The sequence below is a fragment of the Nothobranchius furzeri genome, chromosome 8, assembly GCF_043380555.1.
Source record: "Nothobranchius furzeri strain GRZ-AD chromosome 8, NfurGRZ-RIMD1, whole genome shotgun sequence".
NCBI lineage: Eukaryota > Metazoa > Chordata > Actinopteri > Cyprinodontiformes > Nothobranchiidae > Nothobranchius > Nothobranchius furzeri.
The window spans coordinates 78,537,714-78,563,635 of NC_091748.1; the positions used below are offsets into that span (position 1 = coordinate 78,537,714).

The window sequence follows — 25,922 nt, forward strand, 5'->3', positions numbered from 1 at the left end:
AGCTCCTCTGGGACCTGTTGTGTTGTTCTGACTGTCTCTCTCTGATTGGATGAGATGTTTATCAGTCCGTATGGCCACGCCCCCTCATCATTGGCTTGTTAGGAGTGGGACCAACCCCCCCACCAACCCGCCACCCCCAGTGTTTAATCATTTGTTACCAGAAACCTTTGGCAGCTGAAAACATTTTAACTTTTTTATTGTCTGAATTTTTACTGTTTCTCTTCATGTTTTGCGTGTAGATTTAGAGAAAACACGACTTTTCTATTTCTCTACAACCTCAATAAAGATTATTAAAATGATTTATTTTAACCCTTTCATGCACGACTCAAAAGCCTCAATCAGACGTTTCCTCTAACTGTTTGAATTCATCATTAGGCGTGAATACAACTGTTTTCTTGGCCGTGTCACACATCTCGCCACTCAAGAGGCTGAGCTGAGGGAACCATTGTTTCCAGCTACAAGCTAACCAAAGCTAACGGGGGTTTGCAGATACATGCAGTTGAGCAGCTCTGACTCGAAGCAACCATCAACTCATCAAGCTGCTGAATTTCTGTGGTCTCCCTCAGAGAGCTCCACAGGCACAGCCTCAGATCACAGCCAGCAGATTCGGGCCGCACGAGGCCACGCTCCTGCTCCTCCCCAGCGGCTGGAGGACAGCGAGGCTAAAGCCCTGGTGGTGGAGCTGGGATAGCGGGGCTGCCACCGCTGCAGCTCTGTCCGAGAGCCTCCCAGCCCTACCAACGCGTTATATCTCACCCCCCTTTGACCAAGCAGTGGTAAGCCTGGTTTACGCTTTCCGTCAGCTCCACGAGGGACAGAGACGCTTTGCTCTCCGACTTCTCCGTCTCCTGGCGAGCCTGCAAAGCAATTCCCCTCCAGGACAGCAGAGGGCACAGCTGCGGTATCCTGTCATGTATCTGGTCCAAGGTTGGGTTGATATTCAGTTTTTTGTATTTCTGAGAGTTTTTAACACGGACACATTTGTCCCTCATTGCCCTCCACCTCTAAACCCACGTTTCCCCTCGTCTCCGTCTACAAGTAAAACACTTGCGTGTCTTGTTACTCCTCCAGTCACGGGTGGATAAACATTCATACTTTTAGGGTTCTCCCACAAGGCTTTCTTCAAGCTGCTCCGTGTCTCCTGCTAGAAAGAAAGCTTCAGCTTTCTTTATGTTTTTGTGAGCACACTGGCGGTGTTGTTGACAAAATCGATGTTCTGACCAATCACAAGCTTGCATTCTCGGTCTCCTTCGACGGATGTTTAGAAAAGTGGGCTCGAGTCCCTGCTGGAGAGCCCTTGCAAGAAGGCGTTTTGTGTCTTCGTACCGTCGCACACACACAGAAGCATCAGGCTTTAAGTTAAACGTGTAGCATTTTTACATTTAACCAGCAAAATATAGTACAGGAATATGAGTTTGCCGTATTTACCGATAACAGCGCGCCCTTTTTGTCTGAATAATTCCATGATTAACATCCAAACACGAACACACAGAGGACACAAATAATGTTCAGAGCAAAAATGGCCCAACATTTATTAACGTGAGGCTGGAACCTTCCCTGGAGCTAGCCACTAGCGCTAGCTCTGACAGCTAATGCTAGCTCTGATGGTCCTGCTTGGACAGTAGCTCAGGAGGTAGAGTGGGTTGTCCAGTAATCAGAAGGTTGCAGGTTCAATCCTGGCTCCCAGCGGAGAATGCTGCTGTTGTGTCCTTGGGCACACTTAGCCCACCTTGTCTGCTGGTGGTCAGATGGACCGGTGGCGCCGGGGCTCGGCAGCCTCACCTCTGTCATTTCACCGCTGGGCGGCTGTGGCTACACCATCAGTGTGTGAATGTGTGTGTGAATGAGTGAATGATTCACTGTAGTGTAAAGTGCTTCATTGTTTATTATTTTGGAGTTCTCTGACTCTGAAGGGCGTTGTACAAGTTTGGGTTATTTCTCATTTACGTTATCTGATTATTCTTGATTTCAAGCATTTAATTACACCTGAACTAAAGAGTAACAACAACATCAGCCCCTCTGAGCTGTCATGACCGTAAACTAGATGTATTAAAGCTAAAAGGTACCAGGCTGTCAACATGTTTATTTCTGCTGTAAAGTTGGCTTTTTTTAACATGGGAGTCAGTGAAGATTTGCTCTGGTTTGGATCCAGCCCCTAGTGGATGAGGGCGGAACTGCAGCTTGTCTCACTTCTGTGTTGGCTTCAGAACCTTCAGACTATGATGCACGTAGATGTTTCCACAAGATCTCATTCAGTCAGAATGATGGCAGTAAAAGCTGTTTATAATTCAGACAGCTTTAAATTTTGTGTTTTATGTTATTTTTTGGTTGTTTGGTGAAAAAAACCAACAAAAATCCATCTCCATGTTTATTCCTTCCTGCTTTGATAAAATAAATAAATAAATAATACATAACCCATCCCAGAGCGTTCTTGTCCAACAACAGTTCCTGTATTATAGAAAACTACCAACTTACAAAGAAGTCCAGCAAATAACTCAAAATTAACTATCGTAACAACACAGAGAATGTTTAATCAACCTAACTGAATTGCTTCAATTGGTAACAAGCAATTTAATTAAGTTTATCCAACCTGAATTATTAAAATTGTACTAATAATTTAAGTTGGATAAACTTAATTAAAGTGCTTGTTACCAATTGAAGCAATTTTTTAAGTTGGATCAACTTTTTCTTTTTACAGTGTATGATCACAATTCTAGTTAATGAAAGAAAAAGAACCAATTCCAACAATTTATAATGTTTATTATCGTAGACAATAAATAAGAATCTTATTGCTCCAGACATGTAAGGTCGTGTTGTGAGTTCTCATTTACCTTGACATGTTTCGACCGACGACTGCGGTCTTCATCAGAAGTGTCACCGATGTTTGCGTGACGCGTCTTCATCAGCTGTTGAGCGGCCCAGAGCTGACAGATCTGGGCCGCTCACGCCCACCCAGTAAGGTAAACGAGAACTCACCTTGCCTTGTTCAGAGCAAAAACTATCTAATTAATTACAACGCTGATGAATCGACAAAATCTTAATTTATTCATCTGTTTGTTTTCACAGGTAAAAAAATCTCAGTCAAAGATAGAAACTAAGCAGAGAAACAGACATAAAAAGGAGGTTTTACACATGAATGGAAAGTTTTAAGGCACCAAAGTTCCTTTAAAACAAAGGAAACAGAATCTGGTTACAGGATCTTCTGCTGGACCGCAGAACTTCAAACTTTTCTTCTAAAACTTTAGACCACAAATAAATGTGAATATCACACGAGACGATTCTCTGACTCAGAGCGTCACCATCATCACCACCATCATCATCATCACCACCATCATCACCACCATCATCATCATCACCACCATCATCACCACCATCATCATCATCACCACCATCATCACCATCACCACCACCATCATCACCATCATCACCATTCTAGGAAACTCCCATCGTTCTAACTCTTATATTTAAGGATGTTTTTCGCTTATTGAGATTTCATGATATGTTCTAAGAGTTGTTTATTTATCTTTGTAAACAACTCTGATACGCTCTGTTGCTTTTCAGCCTTGGTGGTCAGCTTGGCTCCTTCATAACTCCTCATCTGGATCGCAGGTGGAGGTGCTGCAGTCCGGTCTGCTCCTCCATCAGACCATCAGAGTCTCCTTCATTTGAGCTTTGGCAGCTGTAGTTTGGTGACAGCGCCCCCTGCAGTCCATCCTCTAACAGGTTCCCAGCAAGGCCCTGACGGTCCTCATGGTCCTGATCGGTCAGGATCTGGTCCAGGAAGCTGATGTACCTGAGGGCGAGGCGCAGGATGTCGTTTTTGCTGAGCTTCCTGTCAGGGGGATGGGTCGGGATGAGGCGCCGCAGCTCGGCGAATGCCCCGTTAACATTCAGCTGCCGCCATCGCTCACGACTGTTAGTGAAGATCCGACGGACGACCCGGGGACGGGAATCTAAAAGAGGAGGAAGGAAGCATCAGGAACACACAAAGAAGAACGTGTTTTAAACAAGTTTAACAAAACTTTTGAGGATGAAGCGCATGATTGGGTGGGGTGTGGGGTTAAAGGTCACCCCGCTCTCTGCTGGATGAACCAGTTTAACCAGTAATACCCCCACAAGTATCTGATGCGTCTGTCTGAGCTCTACCTCTTCAACAAGATTAGTTTGTTCTTCAGATCCTGTAAATGCCTTCTGCCCTCTAGTGGAGCATCTACGTACTGCAGGTGGCAGGAGCAAACTCAGGTGTGTTTGAATTAAAGTAAATAAATAAATAACAGATTATATATAACTAAAGTTAGGAACGTTTACAGTGATTAACCAAAGTGTAGTTTAGTCACGGCGGCTCAGAAATAAAGAAAAAAGAATCAGAGGATCACACCACGTGACCTCTGGGGGAAGCTTCCTTGACTTTCTTTAGTTTTTAAACTTTTGAATAAGTTCAGATGTGACGTCAGACTCACCATCACTCAGCCTCCGTTCACGAGCAGCTTCTCTCTGCCTGGGTGTGATCCAGGATTCGGGATCACTGCAGAAACACACACACATAAAATCAGAACCAGGAGGTCCACGAGCCGCTGGTTCCGGATCCCCTGATCTATAAGGACGGACTGATCTGATTGGTTGGTCAGCAGAAATCACCTTTAGCTCATCAAACCTCAGAAACGCTCCAGTAAAACCACCCAGAACTTTTTCTCACCTGTTGCAGGTGTAGAACTGATGCTCGTCCTCGTTTAGCATGCCGCGCCCAGCCATGAAGTCCGGTTCGGATCAGCAGACAGTCTGGACTCACCGGAGCTGCAGAGTCCGTCTAAAACGGTTCTGATCTCTGCTCTTATACCGACCGCCGAGCCCCCTAGCCCCCTCCTGCGAGAGTCGTGACGCGTTGTTTCCATGGAGACCCGGGAGGTCCTGACGGACCCATTAGCGGACTCATTAGAGGAAGCAGCCCCCCAGGGACCCGCAGGGGCCAGGAGCCGCGCCTCCCTTGTGCCCCATGCCGCGGTCGTGTCCCCCCCCCCCCCCCCCCCCCCCCACACACACACACACACACAGCCGACCTGTCACGACCTCCTTAATACGTGTGTTTCCTTTCCTTAAGGAGAGTTTTATTTCTTTCAAGATCTAAAAGCTCCTGGTCTGGCCGGGTGGGGAACCAGAACCACCAGGTGACCCACCTGAGCCCAGCGTCCTTCCTGCCCAGGCCAAGAACTAAACAGATAAAAAATCAGGAGCAAATCATGGAAATCTCATCAAAATTTGAATAAATTCAACTGAGCAGAAAACTAGAAGAATAAAATGTGGGTTGTTGAACATTAATTTTTCTAAGACTTTGTTAGTTAATGACTTCATTTGTGATAATCAGATCTCTTTGCTCTCTCTCACAGAACCCTGGCAGCAGCAAGAGGACTACGTTAGCTTAAATGAGTCGACTCCTAATTATCTAAATCATCATATTGCTCCAAGTACAGGGCGAGGATGAGGATTAGACATAGACCTTGTGCTGACTTATGGCATAGCGTGTGAGGAAATAACAATCTTTCCACATAATCCAGTCCTCTCGGACCACTTTCTGATAACCTTTGAGTTTTTTATAACTGAGTTCTCGAGACATGAAAGTAAATTTCACTATAGTCGGTCTCTATCTGACAACGCAGTTGCGTCTTTTAAATCAACTGTTCCATCTTTACTGTCCTCAGCATCTCAGAGGAACGTAGCAGAGGGCAATATTTTCAGTTCTAGCCCCTCACAAATTGATGCCTTAGTTCATCATGTTAATTCCTCTTTACGTGTGGCATTAGATGATGTTGCCCCTTTAAAGAAGGTAATTAGGGACAGGAAGTTGGCTCCCTGGTTTAATTGTTATTTATGAGCCTTAAAACAAAACTCTAGGAAATTGGAGAGAACATGGCGCTCTACGCACCATGAGGAGGCCTACCTATCCTGGAAAAATAGTCTTGTGCTTTATAAAAATAAGCGTCGACAAACTAGAACTGCATATTTTTCAGCATTAATTGAGGAGAATAAGCATAATCCTAAATTTCTTTTCAGTACAGTTGCTAAACTTACACAGAATCATAGCTCTGAGCCATCTATTCCCTTAGCCCTCAGCAGCAATGACTTCATGGGATTTTTTACAAGTAAAATTAATTCTTTCAGAAACAAAATCTTTAGCATCCTCCCTAATGCGATTTCTTCTTCCTCAGTAAGTGAGGCAGCATCAGAGGTGACTGTAGAACCTCATCTGTGCTTGAACCGTTTTGATCCAGTTGAGCTTTCAGAGTTATCAAAAATATTAGCTTCATCTAAACCTTCAACTTGCATTTTGGATCCAATCCCAACCAAATTATTTAAAGATGCATTTCCTTTGGTTACTGCCCCCATTCTAGATATAATCAATCTATCCTTAGTAAATGGGTATGTACCACAAGATTTTAAGGTTGCTGTAATCAAACCTTCACTTAAGAAGCCTTCTCTGGATCCAGATGACCCAATGAATTATAGACCAATATCTAACCTTCCATTTTTATCCAAAGTCCTGGAGAAAATAGTGGCCATCCAAGTATGTGAGCATTTAAACACTAATGCTCTGTTTGAGGAATTTCAGTCTGGTTTTAGAGAGTATCACAGCACTGAAACTGCATTAGTGAGAGTTACAAATGATATTCTCATGGCCTCAGATAAGAATCTTGTGTCTGTTCTAGTCTTGTTGGATCTCAGTGCTGCCTTTGACACAGTTGATCACAATGTTCTTTTAGAAAGACTTGAACATGTTGTAGGGATCAAAGGAACAGCGTTAGGCTGGTTTAAATCCTACCTGTCTGACAGATTTCATTTTGTAAATGTACATGAAAAATCTTCTTCATACTCCAGGGTTACTTGCGGAGTACCACAGGGTTCAGTGCTTGGACCAATTCTTTTTACTATATATATGCTCCCAATTGGTAAAATCATTAGACAGCATGGGATAAACTTCCACTGTTATGCTGACGATACTCAGTTATATTTATCCTTTAACCCTGATTAACCTAATCGGTTGGGTAGATTACAGGCTTGTCTTGAGGACATAAAAAATTGGATGACTCTAAACTTTTTGCTTTTAAATCAAGACAAGACGGAAGTTCTCATATTTGGACCAGAAATCAAGAAAAGGAAATAGCTTAGCCAATCGCCTGACCTGAATGGCATTACATTAATCTCCGAGAACAAAGTAAGGAACCTTGGTGTTATCTTTGGGGCAGCAGTAGCTCAACAGGTTGAGCGGGTTGTCCAGTAATCGGAAGGTTGCCGGTTCAATCCTGGCTCCGGACAGAGAATTCTGCTGTTGTGTCCTTGGGCAAGACACTTAACCCACCTTGCCTGCTGGTGGTGATCGGAGGGACCGTTGGCGCCTGTGCTCGGCAGCCTCGCCTCTGTCAGTGCTCCCCAGGGCAGCTGTGGCTACATTGTAGCTCATACCCGCCAGTGCATGAATGTGTGTGTGAATGGATGAATGATACACTGTAGTGTAAAGCGCTTTGGAGTCCTTACTCTGAGAGGCGGGTCATTCGTTTGACCAGGACATGTCATTCAAATGTCTGGTTAAACAGGTTTGCAGGATTTCCTTTTTCCACCTTCGGAATATTGCTAAGATTAGAAGCATCCTTTCCAGGAGTGATGCTGAAAAACTAGTTCATGCATTTATTACATCAAGACTGGATTACTGTAATTCATTACTCTCAGGAAGTCCACAGAATGTAGTTAAAAGTCTTCAGCTTGTCCAAAATGCTGCAGCTAGAGTTCTGATGAGAATTAAAAAGAGAGATCATATCTCTCCTGTCTTAGCTTCCCTACATTGGCTACCTGTTAAATTCAGAATAGATTTTAAGATCCTTCTTCTCACATATAAACAGTGTTGGGAACGTTACTTTAAAAAAGTAATTAGTTATAGTTACTGATTACATTGTCAAATAAGTAACTCAGTTACTAACTGAGTTACAAGATCATAAAAGTAACTAATTACCAACTAAAGTAGCTACTTAGTTACTTTTTCATTAAAGAATGCTAGAATTACTACAATAGTAAAATATAAATGACTAATGACTGGAACATAATAAAATGTCCAAATGTTTTTATAAACCTGAATAATTTAAACAAATAAGCACTTAACAGGAGGAACTACTAATAGGAACATTACACTAATCTAGACTATTTAAAGGTCACTGTGTGATATTTAACAAGACCCCAATCAGCTAAAAGTTAAAATTGCAAATAGAAACACCTGTAAAGGTTCATGAGCCTTTAAATGGTCTCTCGGTCTAGTTAAATTACAGAAATAAATGTAATTTTGTACAGTATTCTAATTTTTCCAGCTTCACATAATTGTGTGTTTTTAGCAGCATTTCTGTTGCTGGTAATCTAGTCATGGTAAAATAAATAAATAAAAACCTTTAAAATGACACTAGAAGAGGCACGAGCCTGATGGAGGACTTACATTTACTAACGTGGGTCAGACCCAACCACAGAAGAGCTGCAGCTGGGTGGTGAACACACACAGGTAGTTCTGATGACACCTTAGCTCCATGACATCTGAGACTGATGCATCAGTGTTACAGCGGGACTGAACACATGATCAGAAACAGGTTACAGCTGGATGATCTAGGACGGTAGAAGATCAGGATGTCTGAGCGGGGAACAGGTGAGCGGACCTTCGGGACGTCCCGCTGTCACGCTAAGGGCACGGCTGCAGATCCACACCTGCAGCCGTAGATATTCATCACGTCTTCCTCGTTCTTCACGGGCCGTGATGCTCTTAAACATCTACCTCTTTAGCTCCTGATCAGCTGATGACAGCTTCAACACACCGTGCTGCTTAATGCACGCATTTTCTTATCAGTAACAGAAACGATCGTTTTGATAAAAAAAGACGTAATTAATTAATTTGCTCGTTACTGAAAGAAATATTTTTTATTAACGCGGTTATTTTAAACGGAGTTATTCCCGTCATTGCTTTGTTGTGTCTCCAGCAGCAGCGACTGAGACAGTGAGAACACTGAGGGTCTCCGCCCACCCGGCCAATCATCGTGTTTGTAAGTGCGTTGCCGACCTCTCTCTCCCTGGCTGCAGCTGAAGTGTGGCGGTCAGAAAGCCTCACACTGCTGCTCAGCGTTCGACAAGCACATAGTAACGCACAACCTTCCGTCCCCAGTAACGGTAACGGCTTTGCAACGGCAGGAAAAGTAATTAATTAGATTATTCCGTTACCTATAAAAGAACGCCGTTAGAAATGCCGTTATACTTAAACGGCGTTACTCCCAACACTGCATATAAAGTTCTTAATAATCAAGCTCCATCATACATCAATGACCTGATTGTTCCATACATTCCTAACCGAGCACTTCGCTCTCAGACTGCAGGTCTACTGATGGTTCCCAGAATATCTAAAATTAGGATGGGAGGCAGATCTTTTAGTTATCAGGCTCCTCTCCTGAGGAACCAGCTCCCAGCTTTAGTCCGTGAGGCAGACATCTTGTCTACTTTTAAGACTAGGCTTAAAACATTTTTATTTGATAGGGCCTATGGTTAAAATCTGATGTTAGCCTAAATCTGGACAAGTGGGGGAGTAGAGGGAGGTGGAGTGTACAGTCGGTAAAGACGGCTCTCCCTTGCCCCGCCTCCAACATGCCTCCATCTAAATAGGATAGATTATCCAGAGTTATCTCTGTAGTTATGCTGCTATAGGCTTAGACTGCTGAAGGATACACTGACCACTTTCCACTCTCGACTACTTTCTTCTACTATCTGCTCTTTAACTGTATTATTTCCTGCTATTTCAGCTGTTAACTTTATTTTTCTCTAAGTGTTTTTCTCCCCAGAAGAAGCTACAACGATGTTATGCTGAGCTGTGGTGGCCTCATGGAGGAAGCCATCGTCTAGCACACTGCTGCTAACCACTTAAACATTCTCCCTCTCCTGATAATAACTTTTTACTCTCTTTGACATTGAACGTGCTACTACTAGTTTACCCGTTTAATTATAGATAATTAGCTGAGGGCGGGGACCTTGGCGGTCTGATCCTCGGCTACAGAAGCTGGCTCTTGGCACATGGATTGTCACCTCTCTGGTGGGGAAGGAGCCTGAGTTGGAGTGTGAGGTGTTCCGACTAGATATAGTAAAACTTACCTCAACGCAAGGCTCTGGCTCTGGAACCAGTTTCCTTGAGAGGGGTTGGACTTTCTACCACCCTGGAGTTGCTCCCACTGAGAAGTGCCAAGCAGGGGTGGGCATACTAGTTGCCCCCCATCTTGGTGCCTGTACGTTGGGGTTGACTCTGGTGAATGAGAGGGTAGCCTCCCTCCGCCTACGTGTGGGGGGATGGGTTCTGACTGGTCTGTGCTCATGCACCAAACTACAGTTCAGACTACCCACCCTTTTTGGAGACCTTGGAGGGGGTGCTGGAAAGCGCTCCTTCCGGTGACTCCCTCGTTCTGCTGGGGGACTTTAACGCTCATGTGGGCAACGACAGTGAGACCTGGAGAGGTGTGGTTGGGAAGAACGGCCCCCCAATCTGAATTCGAGTGGTGTTTTGTTATTGGACTTCTGTGCCAGTCATGGATTGTCCATAATGAACACCATGTTCAGACATAAAGGTGTCCATATGTGCTCTTGGCACCAGGATACCTTAGGCCGCAGCTCGATGATCGACTGTGTTGTTGTTTCGTCTGACCTGCGGCCGCATGTGTTGGACACTCAGGTGAAGAGAGGGGCGGAGCTGTCAACAGACCATTACCTGGTGGTGAGTTGGCTCAGATGGTGGGGGAGGACGTCGGTCAGACCAGGCAGGCCCAAACGTATCGCCAGGGCCTGCTGGGAACGTCTGGCAGAGTCTCCTGTCAGAAGGAGCTTCAATTCCCACCTCCGACAGAACTTCCAAAATGTTCCGGGGGAGGCGGGGGACATTGAGTCTGAATGGACCCTGTTCCCTGCCTCCATTGTTGAGGTGGCCGAACGGAGCTGTGGTCGCAGGATCGTTTGTGCCTGTCGTGGTGGCAACCCCCGAACCCGCTGGTGGTTAGGGATGCTGTCAAGCTGAAGAAAGAGTCCTATCAGGACTTTTTGGCCTTTGGGACTCCAGAGGCAGCTGATGAGTACCAGCAGTTCAAGCGGAACGCAGCTCAGGTGGTCGCCAAGGCAAAAACCCGGGCATGGGAGGAGTTTGGTGAGATTGTGGAGCAAGACTTCCGTACGGCTTCGAGGAGATGCTGGTCCACCGGCGCCTCAGGGGGGGAATGCAGTGAGCTACCAACTCTATCTATAGTGTGGACGGTGTGCTGCTGACCTCTACTCAGGACGTTGTGAATCGGTGGGCAGAATACTTCGAAGACCTTCTCAGTCCCGCCGACACGTCTTCCAGTGAGGAAGCAGAGTCTGGAGACTTTGGGTTGGCCTCTGAAATCTCTGGTGCTGAGGTCACTGAGGAGGTTAAAAAGCTCCTCTGTGGCAAGGCTCCAGGGGTGGATGAGATCCGCCCAGAGTTCCTTAAGGCTCTGGATGTTGTGGGGCTTTGTTGGCTGACGCGGCTCTGCAATATCGCGTGGACATCAGGGGCAGTCCCACTGGACTGGAAGACCGGGGTGGTGGTCCCGTCATTTAAAAAGGGGGGCCGCAGGGTGTCTTCCAGCTACAGGGGATCACACTCCTGAGCCTTCCTGGTAAGGTCTATTCAGGGGTTCTGGAGAGGCGGGTCCGTCGGATTGTTGAGCCTCAGATTCAGGAGGAGCAATGTGGTTTTGGTCCTGGCCGTGGAACACTGGACCAGCTCTATACCCTTAGGGGGATCCTGGAGGGTGCGTGGGAATTTGCCCAACCAGTCTACATGTGTTTTGTGGATTTGGAGAATGCGTTTGACCGCGTCCATCGGGGGGCCCTGTGGGGTACTCCGGGAGTATGGGATACCAGGCCCTCTGATACGGGCTGTTAGGTCCCTGTATGACCGGTGTCAGAGCTTGGTCCGCGTTGCCGGCAGTAAGTCGGGCTCGTTCCCAGTGAGAGTTGGACTCCGCCAAGGCTGCCCTTTGTCACCGATTCTGTTCATAACCTTTATGGACAGGATTTCTAGGCGCAGCCAAGGTGTGGAGGGCATCCGTTTTGGTGGCCTGAGGATCGGGTCTCTGCTTTTTGCAGATGATGTGGTCCTGTTGGCTTCATCAGAACGTGATCTTCAGCTTTCACTAGAGCGGTTCGCAGCCGAGTGTGAAGCAGCTGGGATGAGAATAAGCTCCTCTAAATCTGAGACCATGGTCTTGATTCGGAAAAGGGTAGAATTCCTTCTCCGGGTCAGGGATGAGGTCCTGCCCCAAGTGGAGGAGTTTAAGTATCTCGGGGTCTTGTTCACGAGTGAGGGAAAACTGGAGCGTGAGATCGATAGGTGGATTGGTGCTGCATCTGCAGTGATGCGGGCGTTGTACCGGTCTGTCGTGGTGAAGAGAGAGCTGAGTCAGAAGGCGAAGCTCTTGATTTACCGGTAGATCTACGTTCCTACCCTCACCTATGGTCATGAGCTTTGGGTAGTGACCGAAAGAACGAGATCGCGGATACAAGCGGCCGAAATGAGTTTTCTCCAAAGAGTGGCTGGGCTCTCCCTTAGAGATAGGGTGAGAAGCTCGGTTATCCGGGAGGGGCTCGGAGTAGACCCGCTGCTCCTCCACATCGAGAGGAGCCAGTTGAGGTGGCTCGGGCATCTGGTCAGGATGCCTCCTGGATGCCTCCCTGGTGAGGTTTTCCGGGCACGTCCAACCAGGAGGAGACCTAAAGGTAGACCCAGGACACGGTGGAGGGACTATGTCTCTCACCTGACCAGGGAACGCCTTGGGATTCCCCCGGAGGAGCTGGCCCGAGTGGCTGGGGAGAGGGAAGTCTGGGCCTCTCGTCTTAGGCTGCTGCCCCCGCGACCCGACTCCGGATAATTGGATGAAAATGGATGGATGGATGGATTATAGATCCACTAGGATAGATACAATAAAGTTTATCTCTCACCAAATAGAATATTTACTAAGAATTCACAATATAACCATAGAAACACTACTGTGTGTGTGTGTGTGTGTGTGTGTGTGTGTGTGTGTGTGTGTGTGTGTGTGTGTGTGTGTGTGTGTGTCTGCTCTGTCGTCTCCATCCCCAGTGAGTCGTGGAGGATGGCTGCTTATACTGAGCCAGGATCATCTGGAGGTTTCTTCCTGTTAAAAGGGAGTTTTCCTCTCCACTGTCGCTGCATGCTTGCTTAGTATGAGGATTGCTGTGAAGACTCTGACACTAGTCAGTGACTCGATGCAATTTGCTGATTTCCTTAAATAGGAAACTTGTTACTGATTGGCTTAATGAACTGACCTGTACTGGAGTGTTTACTGTGTGAAGGTCAAGGGCGTCAGTTTGTTTTCAGAATTGCTGGGGACAATAAAGTAGGCTAAGATCTGAGCTGGTAAAATCAGCAGGCTTTTTTGAAAGTGGGGGGGACACAGCTGCCAATCACAAGTTTTGCCGGGGACATGTCCATGGCGTCCCCGGTTAAAATGACGCCTATGGTGAAGGTCCATGAGACGACTTGTCGTGGTTTGGCGCTTTATAAATAAACTGAACTGAATTGAATCAAACTTAGTAGTGATGCAGTGTTTTCTGACCGCTGTCCCGTTGTATTTGATGTATCAGTCCGCTGTACAGCTGTTATGCAGAGTGTGCAGCGAAGGCGTTTTAAACTCTTTCTGTGCTGAATAACTTAATGGAACTTTTAGGGTCCTCTCTGTGTCGTGGTGGTGGTGATGGGCGTCTCTGTGGCTGGATTTGTGGCTCAGTTCATGTTGCATTGTTTAAGATAGCTGCTCTGCTAAAGCTGCGCCGTGGTGCAGAATGCAGCAGCACCGTTGCTAACAGGCACCTGCAGGTGTGATCACATCACCTCGGTGCTAGCTTCTCTTCACTGGATTCCAGTTTTTAGAATTGGTTTAAGTTCTCGTGCCGACGTATAAACCTTTATACGGACTGGCACCATCATGCCTTTCAGACATTCTCCTGCCATGTGATCCTCGCTTGTGGTTTTGAACTCTTCTCAAGATGCACTTCTAGTCACCAGCATTTAACACGATCTGATCGTTGTACGTCCGCCCTTGTTTGATTTCTACATGTGTTTTGTTTTTTGAACTGTTTTTATGCAGATGTACACTCACCTAAAGGATTATTAGGAACACCTGTTCAACTTCTCCTTAATGCAATTATCTAATCAGCCAATCACAGGGCAGCTGCTTCAGAACATTTAGGGGCGTGGTCCTGGTCGAGACCATCTCCTGAACTCCAACCTGAAGGTCCGAATGGGAAAGAAAGGTGATTGAAGCTATTGTGAGCGTGGCGTGGTTGTTGGTGCCAGACGGGCCGGTCTGAGTATTTCCCAATCTGCTCAGTTACTGGGATTTTCACCCACAACCATATCTAGGTTTACAAAGAATGGTGTGAAAAGGGAAAAACATCCAGTGTGCAGCAGTCCTGTGGGCCAAAATGCCTTGTTGATGCTAGAGGTCAGAGGAGAACGGGCCGACTGATTCAAGCTGATAGAAGAGCCTAACCCTAACCCTCGTTACAACCGAGGAACGCAGCAAAGCGTCTGTGAAGCCACGACCTTGAGGCGGATGGGCTACAGCAGCAGAAGACCCCACCAGGTAGGTACCACTCATCTCCACTACAAACAGGAGAAAGAGGCTACAGTTTGCACCAGCTCACCAAAACTGGACAGTTAAAGACTGGAAACATGTTGCCTGGTCTGATGAGTCTCCATTTCTGTTGAGACATCCAGATGGTCGAGTCAGAGTTTGGCGTAAACAGAACGAGAACGTGGATCCATCATGCCTTGTTACCACTGTGCAGGCTGGTGGTGGAGGTGTCATGGTGTGGGGATGTTTTCTTGGTGCACTTTAGGCCCCTTAGTGCCAACTGGGCATGGTTTAAATGCCACGGGCTGCCTGAGCATCGTTTCTGACCATGTCCATCCTTTCATGACCACCATGTACCCATCCTCTGATGGCTACCTCCAGCAGGATCATGCACCATGCCATAAAGCTCCAATCATTTCTAACTGGTTTCTTGAACATGACGATGAGTTCACTGTACTACAACGACCCCCACAGTCACCAGATCTCACCCCAATAGAGCATCTTTGGGATGTGGTGGAACGGGAGCTTCGTGCCCTGGATGTGCATCCCCATCATCTCCATCAGCTGCAAGATGCTGTCCTGTCAACATGGCCGACATTTCTAAAGATGCTTTCAGCACCTTGTTGGATCAACGCCACGTAGAATTAAGGCCGTTCTGAAGGAGAAAGGGGTCCAACACCGTATTAGTGTGGAGGTGCTGATGGTCCTTTAGGTGAGTGTATTTTAGCTGTGATGTGTTTTATTATTGGTGTTGTTTGTGTTTTGTGTGTGCTTGTTTATTTACAGCACTTTGGTCGACAGTGTTGTGTAGAAAGTGCAACAGAAATAAATCTGGATTGGACCGGTTCTCCGGACTGGACTCACTCTGACCGGCTGCAGCCGTCAGAGTTCATCCTCGTCCGTTTCTGTTGAAATCTGAACCGTCATAAATAAACAGTGATGCTTTATTACGTTTTTAATGACATGTTTTGATTTGAATAAGTTCTGACTGGTGTCCTCCTGATGATGCAATCACGAGACACTCCAGTGTGTGGTGCAGAGATCACGTGACCGTGTGAGAGCTGCTGGTTTGAATCCGGCACGCAGCATCAAAGCCTCCAGATGTCAGTCTAATGCACATTAATGCATTTGGGTTGTTTCCTTATTTAGGCCGTTGAGGCTCCGCTGAGGGACGCAGCAGCTGACCAATGTCAGCACGACCCAGCTGCCGTTCAGCACTCTGATTGGCTGGTGGGGATCCAGGGGGCGGGGCTGTGGGATGACAGCAGCATCCCAGCAGATCCAGCGGACATCTGGAGCAGCCCATCCTGAGAACCGAACCCCCCGCACCTAACACCGACACCCCGCACCGAGCCAGCCCGGGAGGCTCTCCCGGTTTCAAACGCAGCCCGGATCCGGTGCTGTCCCGGTCTCTGAGGGCTGAGACTCCATGAGGCTGCTGCTCCGGAGAAGCCGTTTCTGCCGGTAAAAACACGGACACCAAGCCTGGGATCCGGGAGGAGGATGGACTGATCGGATCCGACACCTGACCAGTACCGAGGCCCGGTGGAAGCTGCGCCACATCAGGACTCGGAGCGTCTGGATCCTGGTTCCGGCTTCAGTCTGGATTAAAGAGCCGCGGTTTGGCTGTCTTTGATGTTTTTCTCGCAGACATCTTACCCGGTCCCGGTTCGGAGTTTGAGGGCGCAGGCGCCCCCACCCCACGGTGGTCTGGATCAAAGCCCATCAGGATCAGGAATCATCTCGGATGCTCTAATCTGGGCTTCATCTAAGCTTCAGGTCTGATCTGGATTACTGCGATTCTGGTCCCGATCGGGTCCCATCAGACTCGATCTGATCCTGTCCCGGTTCCGGTGTGCGCTTGGACCTAGACACCTTGGCGCTGGATTTGGGGAATTCCGGTGAGACCATGCCGACGTCCCGGCCTGGTTCGGAACCGGAGGAGTTCTGGGTGGACGGGTCTAGACGGGACGGGACGGTGGAGGATCTCTACAACATTGGCTCGGAGCTGGGCAGGTCTGGGCTGGGCTGGGCTGGGCTGGGGGGTGTTCACTTTGGCCACATGTGCGTCCACGTGAGCATCCTGATTCCGGATTAACTCAGCAGCATTTCATAATCCAGCAGGAGTCAGACCAGTCAGAATCGACAGAACCAGAACCGCTTCCTGCTGCTCAGGAGCCAAAATACAGATAAAAGTAAAAACCAATCTGGAGGTTTATTCTAACCATCACGGCTGAGGGCAGAACTCCCGGATCATTGTAAACAACAACAATTCACCGTAAACAGTTATTTGTGTTTACGTGGTACAAAGTTTTCAGGATATTGTTTATTATATCCTAACTATCGTTAAAAGTTATAGGTTTAAAGTTATTTATGTTATTGATTATAGTCTAAGGGAACGTGGAGAACTTTTACAGAACAAGGATGTTACAATAGTTCGCTCTTTAAGCTCAAATAAAAAACATTTCAGGAGAACATCGTTACAGAAGTGAAACTAATAAAAACATCCCATCTGCTCCACACGTTCACGTTTCGCAGACCTCCAGCTCTTTTACAGGACCTGTACCTTCACCAAACTTCTGCTCCACCCAATTAGCTTCTGCCTTCTTGTGGAGGATCTTGGTACTGCAGAAGAAAAGGCCCAATTATATATCGTCATCATCATCATTATCATCATCATCATCCTCATCATCATTATCATCATCATCATCATCACCATCATCATCATCGTCATCATTGTCATAATCATCATCGTCATCATCGTCATCATCATCATCATCCTCATCATCATTATCATCATCATCATCATCGTCATCGTCATCGTCATCATCATCATCATCGTCATCATTGTCATCATCATCATCATTATCATCATCATCATCTTCATCATCATTATCATCATCATTATCATCGTCATGCATTATCTAAGCTGCATGGTGGCGCAGTGGTTAGCACTGTTGCCTCGCAGCACGAAGGTCGCAGGTTCAAAACTCGCCTTTCTGCGTGGAGTTGCGTGTTCTCCCCGTGCATGCGTGGGTTTCCTCCGGGTACTCCGGTTTCCCCCACAGATCACAACATGCCCTACAGGTAAAAAAAAAAACTGTAAGTCGCTTTGGATAAAAGCATCTGCTAAGCACATAAACATAAACATCATTATCATCATCATCATTATCATCATCATCATCATCGTCATTTTTATTTACCAGAATGCTTCCGGTGTCCAGGTTAAACGTGGAGCTCGGCATGTATATAAAACACTTTCCAGATGAAAAACGGAATAAAAATCTGTCACTAAATAGTTTAAGAATCAAAGAAGCACAATTATTATACGCCTAAAAGGAAAAGCAATGGTAGAAAATTTTGTTGCAATACTGTTTTTAACTGAAAAAATTATAACTTCGTTTTATTGTCATTAACCTAGAAATAGATAAAGAAGTAGAAGATAAAAAACTTTATTTAAGACCAACCCCTCATGGATAATTGTCCCAAATGTCCTCATAAACATCTTTAAAGCAGGGGCATTCAGCAGGGTTTGGTTTTAACCTGCTGAGCCTGATGAGCTGCTGCAGGGGATCCAAGCACTGAATCAGGTGTGTTGGAGCAGAGAAACCACTAAAACGTGCTGACACCAACCCTCCAGGCCCGTAAATGAATACCCCTGCGTTAAAGCCTCCAGATGGAGCATCAGGATTAGTACCTTCACCAGAAACCTGCCAGATCAGTCATGTCTGCTGCCCCCTGGTGGAGGATCTACAGGTGGCAGTTTTAGCTCTTTATCGCTGTTTAAGTTTTACATAATACAATAAAATAATGATTAGGTTTCATTCTGTTAACGTTATAAATGTTAGACCGTAATTAAACTATTAGAGGATTTCTGCTGCTGTAGTTTCACCTTCACCAGTCATTGGTTTTCCATTAGTTCAGTCTCACCGGATCGTTCCGAAGACGCACCACTAGGTGGTTAATGGGGAGGAAGGCGCTCCACTAAAATAATAATAATAATAATAATAATAATAATAATAATAATAATAAACCATCAGTTTATTAGCTGCTACAGGTCATGTGATCCTGTTGGAACAAATCAGACCTCTGAAACATGACGACTCCACTCTTAAACACAAGCTACAGAAATGATTCCTGTCCAGTAAAGTTAAAAACCAAAACCTTCCTAAAACATTTATAACCCTTTATTTACATGACACTTTTATTATTTACACACAAGTTTCCATTTCAGTCAGAAACTATATCTGATCAAAGGGTGAAGCAGAGCACTGTGGTGGATGACGGACACTTTTATTTTGGTAGGAACGTCTGATGACATCATGCTTGCTGTCTTGCGTTTGTTTGTTGTTTTTCAAACATAAACACAAACAAGACCCACTCACGCTGCTAGCCCCGGATCGTTGTTTATTGTTTGTGTTTGTTTACGCTTTGATCCAGTGTTTTGTGTGTGTGTGTGTGTGTGTGTGTGTGTGTGTGTGTGTGTGTGTGTGTGTGTGTGTGCGCGCGCGTGTGAATGTGTGTGTGTGTGTGTGTGCACCTTGTTTGTGGATGTTGTTTGTTTGTGTCTTAGGAAGCATGAAACGATAAACTGATGTCAACATGGGTTCTGACACGTGAGCGCTGCCACCAGTTCTGCTGCAAGGTGTCCTGTTGCCATGGAGACCAACCAGGACTGTGTGTGTGGTGTGTGTGTGTGTGTCCGTGCTTTTCAGATGGATCTGTTCCTCCAGCTGTCCCAGCAGAATACTAGACACCCCCCTCCCACTTAAAACTCACACATACACACAAATACCTAATCCCATTGTCATGACGCCAACCCAAAACAACCCTAATCTATCATTAATCCAGCCTAAATCTAGTCTTTATAGGAAAAATGTTCAAACGTGTCTTCAGAAGGAATACAGTCATTAAGTTGCTAAATGATGGAGAAACGCTGCAGTTGGACCCGCCAAATTAAGAGCGTCACACAGCCAACACATTGCAGGGTGAGCTGTGGGCTGCGACATGATCAGATGTCTGAATACGTTTTCCATCTTTGTTTACGTAGTTGCGTGTTTTACCTTCACAAACAAAGACTTTAATCATCAACTTGGTTGTTTTTATAGCAGATGTTTCATGTTTAGTAAAGCCGAGAATATCCAGAGATAACCTCTTATAGAGATGGCAGACGCCGAGACAGTGGCTCGGTTAGCTGGGATTAAATCTAATGCCCAAACCAGTTATCATGTAAAAATCTGGTTCATTGCACTAAAATCCTCACAGACTTCCATTAAAACACCTATAGGCAGATTATTTTGATAGGGGTCAAAGAAAAAAAATCTGTGATAATTACTAATTAATTAGCAACAAATTAATTAAGCATAAATTTCTACTCCAGGAATTGCTCATGAAAAATCATGGATGAATATGGATGCTGTAAAGGCAGAGAAGAGCTGCCATGAGAACTTGGATGTCCATGAGGGGTGTCAGTGGGAATGAAAATGTACTTTTCTTGAACACTAGTGCTTGGTGAGGGAACCTCATGGAGAGGGGTGGGGCTGCATATCCCCATGGTGCCAGTGTGTGTTGCTCTCGTTCTGCACTTTATTTTACCCTTTAAAACGCGTCAAACATAAGAAAAACAGGAGTTTACCCTCCAGAAGGGAAGACAGTGAGTCATTCCAGCGCCCTTTCAAAATAAGAGCATGCTTACAAAGTGAAGTGTTACAATACAACTAGAAAAATCCTGAAGGCATTTTGAAAAAGGGACCAGCCTGCTGGCATAAGACAGTGGCATTGTGTTATATAGGACCAAAATCATGTTATTGGGTGACGACCCCAAAATCAGAGCACGCCACACTTCCCATGGCCGAGCCGCTCGATTTGATGTGGGGGTTCACGCCGCCGTTCGTGCCGCATTAGCGTCCGAGGAAGAACAATCAAGAGAACAAATCCTCTTAATGAATAATAATCTCTTGTTGATCACGTTGTATTTGGGATCATTTGGAACAGATTTATGTCCACACATCACCAGAAGACCAGTATCGGTGTGCGAGTCGGTTCTTCTGTCCCCTTCGTTTGTCCAAAAGTCCAGCGAGAAGCTCTCCTTGCTCATCAGCAGATGTGTGACAGAGAAAGGTTGATGTTTGAGCTCCGTCTCCATAGAAAGTGTTTGGGACCTCGTCCTTCACACACACACATTTACTACAGATACATAACATTTGTGTTTGTTTCTCATGCTCCTGGTTCTCCGAGCAGATAAACTCAGATCTTCTGTCGTTTCAGAGGAGCGACGTCCATTGTTTACCGCTGTGAGGAGAAACAGACCCAGAAACCCTACGCCGTCAAAGTGCTGAAGAAAACAGTCAGTTACCTCCGCCACCAGATGAGCCTAAACATTATGACCACCTTGTAAAGGGTTTTTAGTGAGAACAGCTCGGACGCTTAACCTGAAGAACCTGAAAGGTCTCCATCTAAACAAGCAGCTCCCTCCACGCCCACCTCTTACAGCTGCAGCTCGTGGTCATATTGTTTTGGCTCACTAAGATATTTTTGGCTGCTTATTTCCTGTATTTTGTCTGAAGAGAAAATGTTTCTTTTGTTGTAGATTGATAAGAAAATCGTTCGGACTGAAATCGGCGTTCTGCTGCGTCTGTCCCATCCCAACATCGTAAGTCTGCATCATTTGCTCCTTCTGTGTGTCCACTCAGGGGGATGGGGGTGGAGCCTATCAGGGGCGCCTCCAGAAAATTTAGATGGGGGTGGCCAGAGGGGGCCAAAGACATTTTTGGGGTGGCACACCAAATTGGTCCTTGTGGTAACCCTGGGAGAATTTAGCCTGTGGTGATGTGTTGTATTACTCCTTTAGTAGTTTTTATTAAAATAACAGTACGCATCCAAAATATTTAGCTTAAATTTTACAAATGCAAACGTTTTAGAAAAATACATTTCAGTTATTTAAAATATTACCCCAATTTTAATTTAAAAATGCTTTTTTTACGTTAATTCACCTGTTGTGTAAAAAAAACTATGGAGATAAAAACTTTTTTAATGGTGAGCAGCAGAAACATATGTATATTTTTTTTATTCTGATTATTTCTTTACTTATTAATTGTAATATTTTTATTTAGTTTTACAGCAATGTCTTGAATGAACAAGATTAGTATATGGTTTGACTTAACATTAATACGATTTGTTAACACTGGCTTTTCCGGGGGGGGGGGGGGGGGGGGCTATTTTCTCCAACGTTTCCCTGCGGTGTCCGTGAGGGCGCACGGGGTTGGTTAGTGTTCCTCCCATAGATGTGTGTATAAACATGTGTTTCTATGGTTCCTCCTACGTCTGTCACAGCGGTGGGTGGGGTTTGACCGGTTTCCGGGGTTGTTTGTTAAGATGAACGGATCTCTGTAGGGACTCGGCTCTCATCATTCACTTTGAAAACCCGTTCAAAAGATTCAATTCATTTGTAAACATCACATCACTACAAGATTCATCTCAACGAGTGTTTACATGTGGTGTTTTAACACTAACTTGGTGTATTTAGTAAACTCTGCTGGTGAAAAGAGTTCACTATTAACACTAGATGGTGTTAAAATGTTAACTCTTTTAAAAGTGCTGATCTAACACTGAAGCAGTGGCTCCCATATAAAGTCTGAAGAAGTGTTCATTTTAACTCTGAGAGTGTTCATTCAGAACTTTCAAGTTTGCTGTGTGGAGATCAGTCCAAGTTCCTGCAGCAAAACCTCTAAACAGCGAGAGTCAGCCCAGGGACGTGGTTCGTGTCTCGAGTCTTTCAGGAAACCTCTTCCGTCAGGAGTACAGTCTCTCGTGTCGTTCGCCAGCTTTTCCGGTTGGATTTCAGTTCCTCCGTAGGTGTGAATCAAAACATCGGAATGTGTGAAAATATTCAGCGAGAAGATCCAAACGCAACCGAGAGCCTCATCGAGAGGTTGTCCTCCTGAGCGTCTGGCCCGTCTCCGCAGTCCCAACAGACCTCTGGTTAGACATTTCTCCTTTTAGGAGGCAGTGTTTCCTCCTTCGTCTAACTTTGACTCACAAACATTCAGCTAAATAAATAACCAGACTGGAAACAATCCTCTCGTGTCTAAAACGGGCTCGGATGAAAGTCTAAACCCTCGTCTGCATTTCTGGCCAAAAGGAGTGAATACGGTGAATCCCACAGCCAAGAAAATAAAAGCTTCAGTTTCTATGAAAAAGGGTAAAAGCTTCATTTCCCTTTAGAGGATGAAAACCACCGTCTGGTGGAGTTAGCAGAGGACGGGTTGCTCTGGATTGTTGCTAAGGTGTGGAGCTGTGAAGTGTCGGGAGTTATTTCTGGTTCCTGCAACAGCAGTTCGCTCTTTTCTCTTCATGCTGTTAGTGAGTCAGAACAGCGACAACTCCACTGAAACACGACAAAGGTCGGCCATGTAACGCTCCTCGTGAACGATCAGTGTGTCACCAGAAGTGTCCGACCCTGGTCCTCTACTGTCACAGCCGAGGACCACAGGGCACCAGGGTTGGACACCCCTCCTCTACATGTTAAATGCTGTGCTGTGACTTTGTCTAAGTGTTATGTGGAGTGTTGCTGAGACCATCTCAGGACAGTCTCGGTGAAGTTTCAACACCAAAAGCTGCTAAAAGCCTCCTGAGGATTCCAGCAGCTCTGGTCAACAACCAGATTTCTGGTAGAAGGTCCACGTCTCCGAAATAATGACACACCCTTGAGTTTCATTCAAAAACTCCCCAATCCCTAATAACCCGTCAGCCTCAGTCGAGTCGAGTTTGTAAATCCAGATTTAGAAACTTCTGTTTTATTGGAGTAAAATAAACTCCCTTCATATTTTATAACGTGTGTAATGGTCGTGTGATACGTGTCCAGACCAAACCAGACCAAACCAGACCAAACCAAACTAACACAGCTGTTGTTTTCTGCGGTTCAGATCCAGCTGAAGGAGATCTTTGAGACGGACACCGACATCACTCTGGTGCTGGAGCTAGTGACTGGAGGAGAGCTGTTTGACCGGTAAGAAAACACGGATCAGGTGCTGGTTCTGGTTGGTTTACACGATTAGTTTCACAGTTGTGCTTTAAGATCTACAGGCAGAAATCAGTTGTCTATGTTTCTGAGGGGATGTGTAGTTGCAGGCTGGGATGTTTACTGGTCAGCTTAGTCCCGTGTGTTTCTACCAGTGGCGCCCTGAATCACACATGTTGCTCTTTAATTTAAATGAGAACTACTGGTGGGTGTTTGGACCACGCCAGTCACGTACTTTGAGATTTATCAGCTTGTAAAAGTTCGGAATTAGCATGACTACAAATCAGACGTCGTACTTATGTTTATGTATTTAGCAGACGCTTTTGTCCAAAGTGACTTACAAGTGATAATCGGCATGTTGCCCTTGAGGCTAACAACAACAACAACAACAACAACAACAACTGGACATCAATCATGGAGAGGAGGGAACAAGGAGTGGACGGTAGAGAGGGGGGACAGGTGCAGGGAGGGTGCTAGTTTAGAAGATGCTCTCTGAAGAGCAGGGTCTTCAGGAGTTTCTTGAAAATTGAAAAGGAAGCTCCTGTTCTGGTAGTGCTTGGAAGGTCATTCCACATTTGTGGAACGATGCATGAGAAGAGTCTGGATTGTCCTGAGCGTGGTGTAGGCACTGCTAGCCGACGATCCTGTGATGACCGGAGCGGCCGGGCTGAGACGTAAGCCTTTGCAAGAGGATTCAAGTAGATGGGAGCCGTACCATCTCGGACTTTGTATGCTAGTGTTAGCAATTTGAATTTGATGCGTGCTGCTAGCGGTAGCCAGTGGAGCTCAATGAACAGAGGGGTGACATCTTAGGTGTGTTCTTGCTGTGCGTTATTTCTAATTCCATGTTGTAGTTCTTTTTTTAAACACAGAAACAGTTTTGTTTACCTGTTTGTAGCTACAGTTTCGCCGACGGCTGCCGGCTTCTTCAGGCTGACGCTGATGGTGGCGCGTCACTTCCTTCTCCATTTATCCGCGGGCAGCAGAGGACGTTGTCGCCCTCTGCTGCCCGCTCTCCCCTCTCCGACGATGCAGTCCCATGCGTGGTCCAGCGTGTAAACTCCATCGTCCCTGTTCATGGTCCCACATCCACGTCTCCTTATCTCGATTGCTTTCTTGATCCATCTTTTGTTGTTCGGTGTTTATGATCCTTGTGTCGTCCCAGTCCATTATATGGTTTTCTCTTAAGCAATGATCTGTTACGGCTGACTTCTTTATTGTACTTTCTGCTTCTTCTTTTGCTGCTCTTGTGTGTTTTCGATTTGCCTCTTTTTCACACTCCTTTCTGTGTTCTATTGTCCGTGTATTGAGTTGGCGTCCGGGTTCTCCTATGTATGTTTTACTGCAGAGTTTGCATGGGATTTCGTAAACGACTCCACATTTAAGTCTGGCTGTTATCTTGTCTTTTGGGTGTACTAGTCTGTTTCTAACTGTTGTGTATGGCTTTGTTGGTGTGTTTATGTTGTGTTTTTTCATTGTTGCTCTTATTTTTTCTGTTATGCCTCTGATGTATGGTAGGGTTATCACTGGTTTTGGTTCTTGTCTTTCTGGGTTTCTGGTTCTTTTTTTTTTTTGGGTTGTTCTTTGCTTTCTGTTGTTGTTTGTTGTTTTCCTTTGTTTATTGCCCATGTCGGGTATGCGCAGGTCTTTAAAGCGTGTTGTATGTGTTTGTCCTCTTGTTTACGGTCTCTCTCTTCTGTTATTATGTTTGCTCGGTGATATAGTGTTCTGATTACTGACATGTTGTGTATGGTGGGGTGTTCTGATGTCCATAATAGATATTGGTCTGTGTGTGTTGGTTTCCTGTATGTGTTTATGTTTAGGGTCCCGTCGGTCTGTCTGGTGATTTTCATGTCCATAAATGCTATGCTGCCTTCTGTTTCTAACTCATAAGTGAATTTTATGCTGCCCGTGTCGTCAATGTTGTTTAAGTGTTGTGTTAGTGTTTCTGTTTGACCTTTTGGTATGATTTCCAGTATGTCATCCACGTAGCGTTTCCATAGTTTTATTTTGCAGTTGGGGGGGCGGTGGCTATGGCTTTTTGTTCCAGGTCTTCCATGAAAAACTCGCACAGGGTGGCTGATAACGGGTTACCCATGGAGGGGTGATGTGTGCTCTTTTTGGCTGAATGAAGACCAGACGCGCCGCTGCGTTCTGGACCATTTGAGGAGGTCTCACAGTACAGCCTGGAAGACCAGTTAGAAGGGCATTGCAGTAATCGAGGCGGGAGATGA

General features: G+C 45.7%; 2 protein-coding genes across 5 annotated transcripts in view; one reads left to right on the plus strand and one right to left on the minus strand.

Annotated features, from left to right (window-relative positions):
- Positions 1–3,125: 3,125 nt before the first annotated feature.
- The window catches only part of LOC107393095 (T-cell acute lymphocytic leukemia protein 1), a 30,979-nt gene continuing 8,182 nt past the window's right edge, over positions 3,126–25,922 (minus strand). For 3 of the 4 annotated variants that reach the window (XR_011521442.1, XR_008566112.2, XR_011521441.1), the window contains exons 3-6: positions 17,665–17,750; positions 17,236–17,294; positions 4,461–4,525; positions 3,881–3,953 (exon numbers count right to left, since the gene is read on the minus strand). Coding sequence is in view for 1 of the 4 variants with exons in the window: in XM_054751981.2 (XP_054607956.1) it covers positions 3,595–3,953; positions 4,461–4,525; positions 4,697–4,752 (480 nt within the window). In the remaining 3 variants the exon portion in view is untranslated. Of the gene's footprint in view, positions 3,954–4,460; positions 4,526–4,696; positions 4,888–17,235; positions 17,295–17,664; positions 17,751–25,922 lie in introns of those variants that run through there. The other variant, XM_054751981.2, reaches the window with a different exon arrangement.
- Positions 13,208–25,922, plus strand: part of si:ch73-60h1.1 (calcium/calmodulin-dependent protein kinase type IV) — a 33,724-nt gene continuing 21,009 nt past the window's right edge. Inside the window, exons 1-4 of the mRNA XM_054751978.2 lie at positions 13,208–16,685; positions 20,937–21,015; positions 21,259–21,321; positions 23,594–23,676. Coding sequence (XP_054607953.1) covers positions 16,579–16,685; positions 20,937–21,015; positions 21,259–21,321; positions 23,594–23,676 — 332 coding nt within the window. The 5' untranslated portion in view covers positions 13,208–16,578. The remainder of the gene's footprint in view (positions 16,686–20,936; positions 21,016–21,258; positions 21,322–23,593; positions 23,677–25,922) is intronic.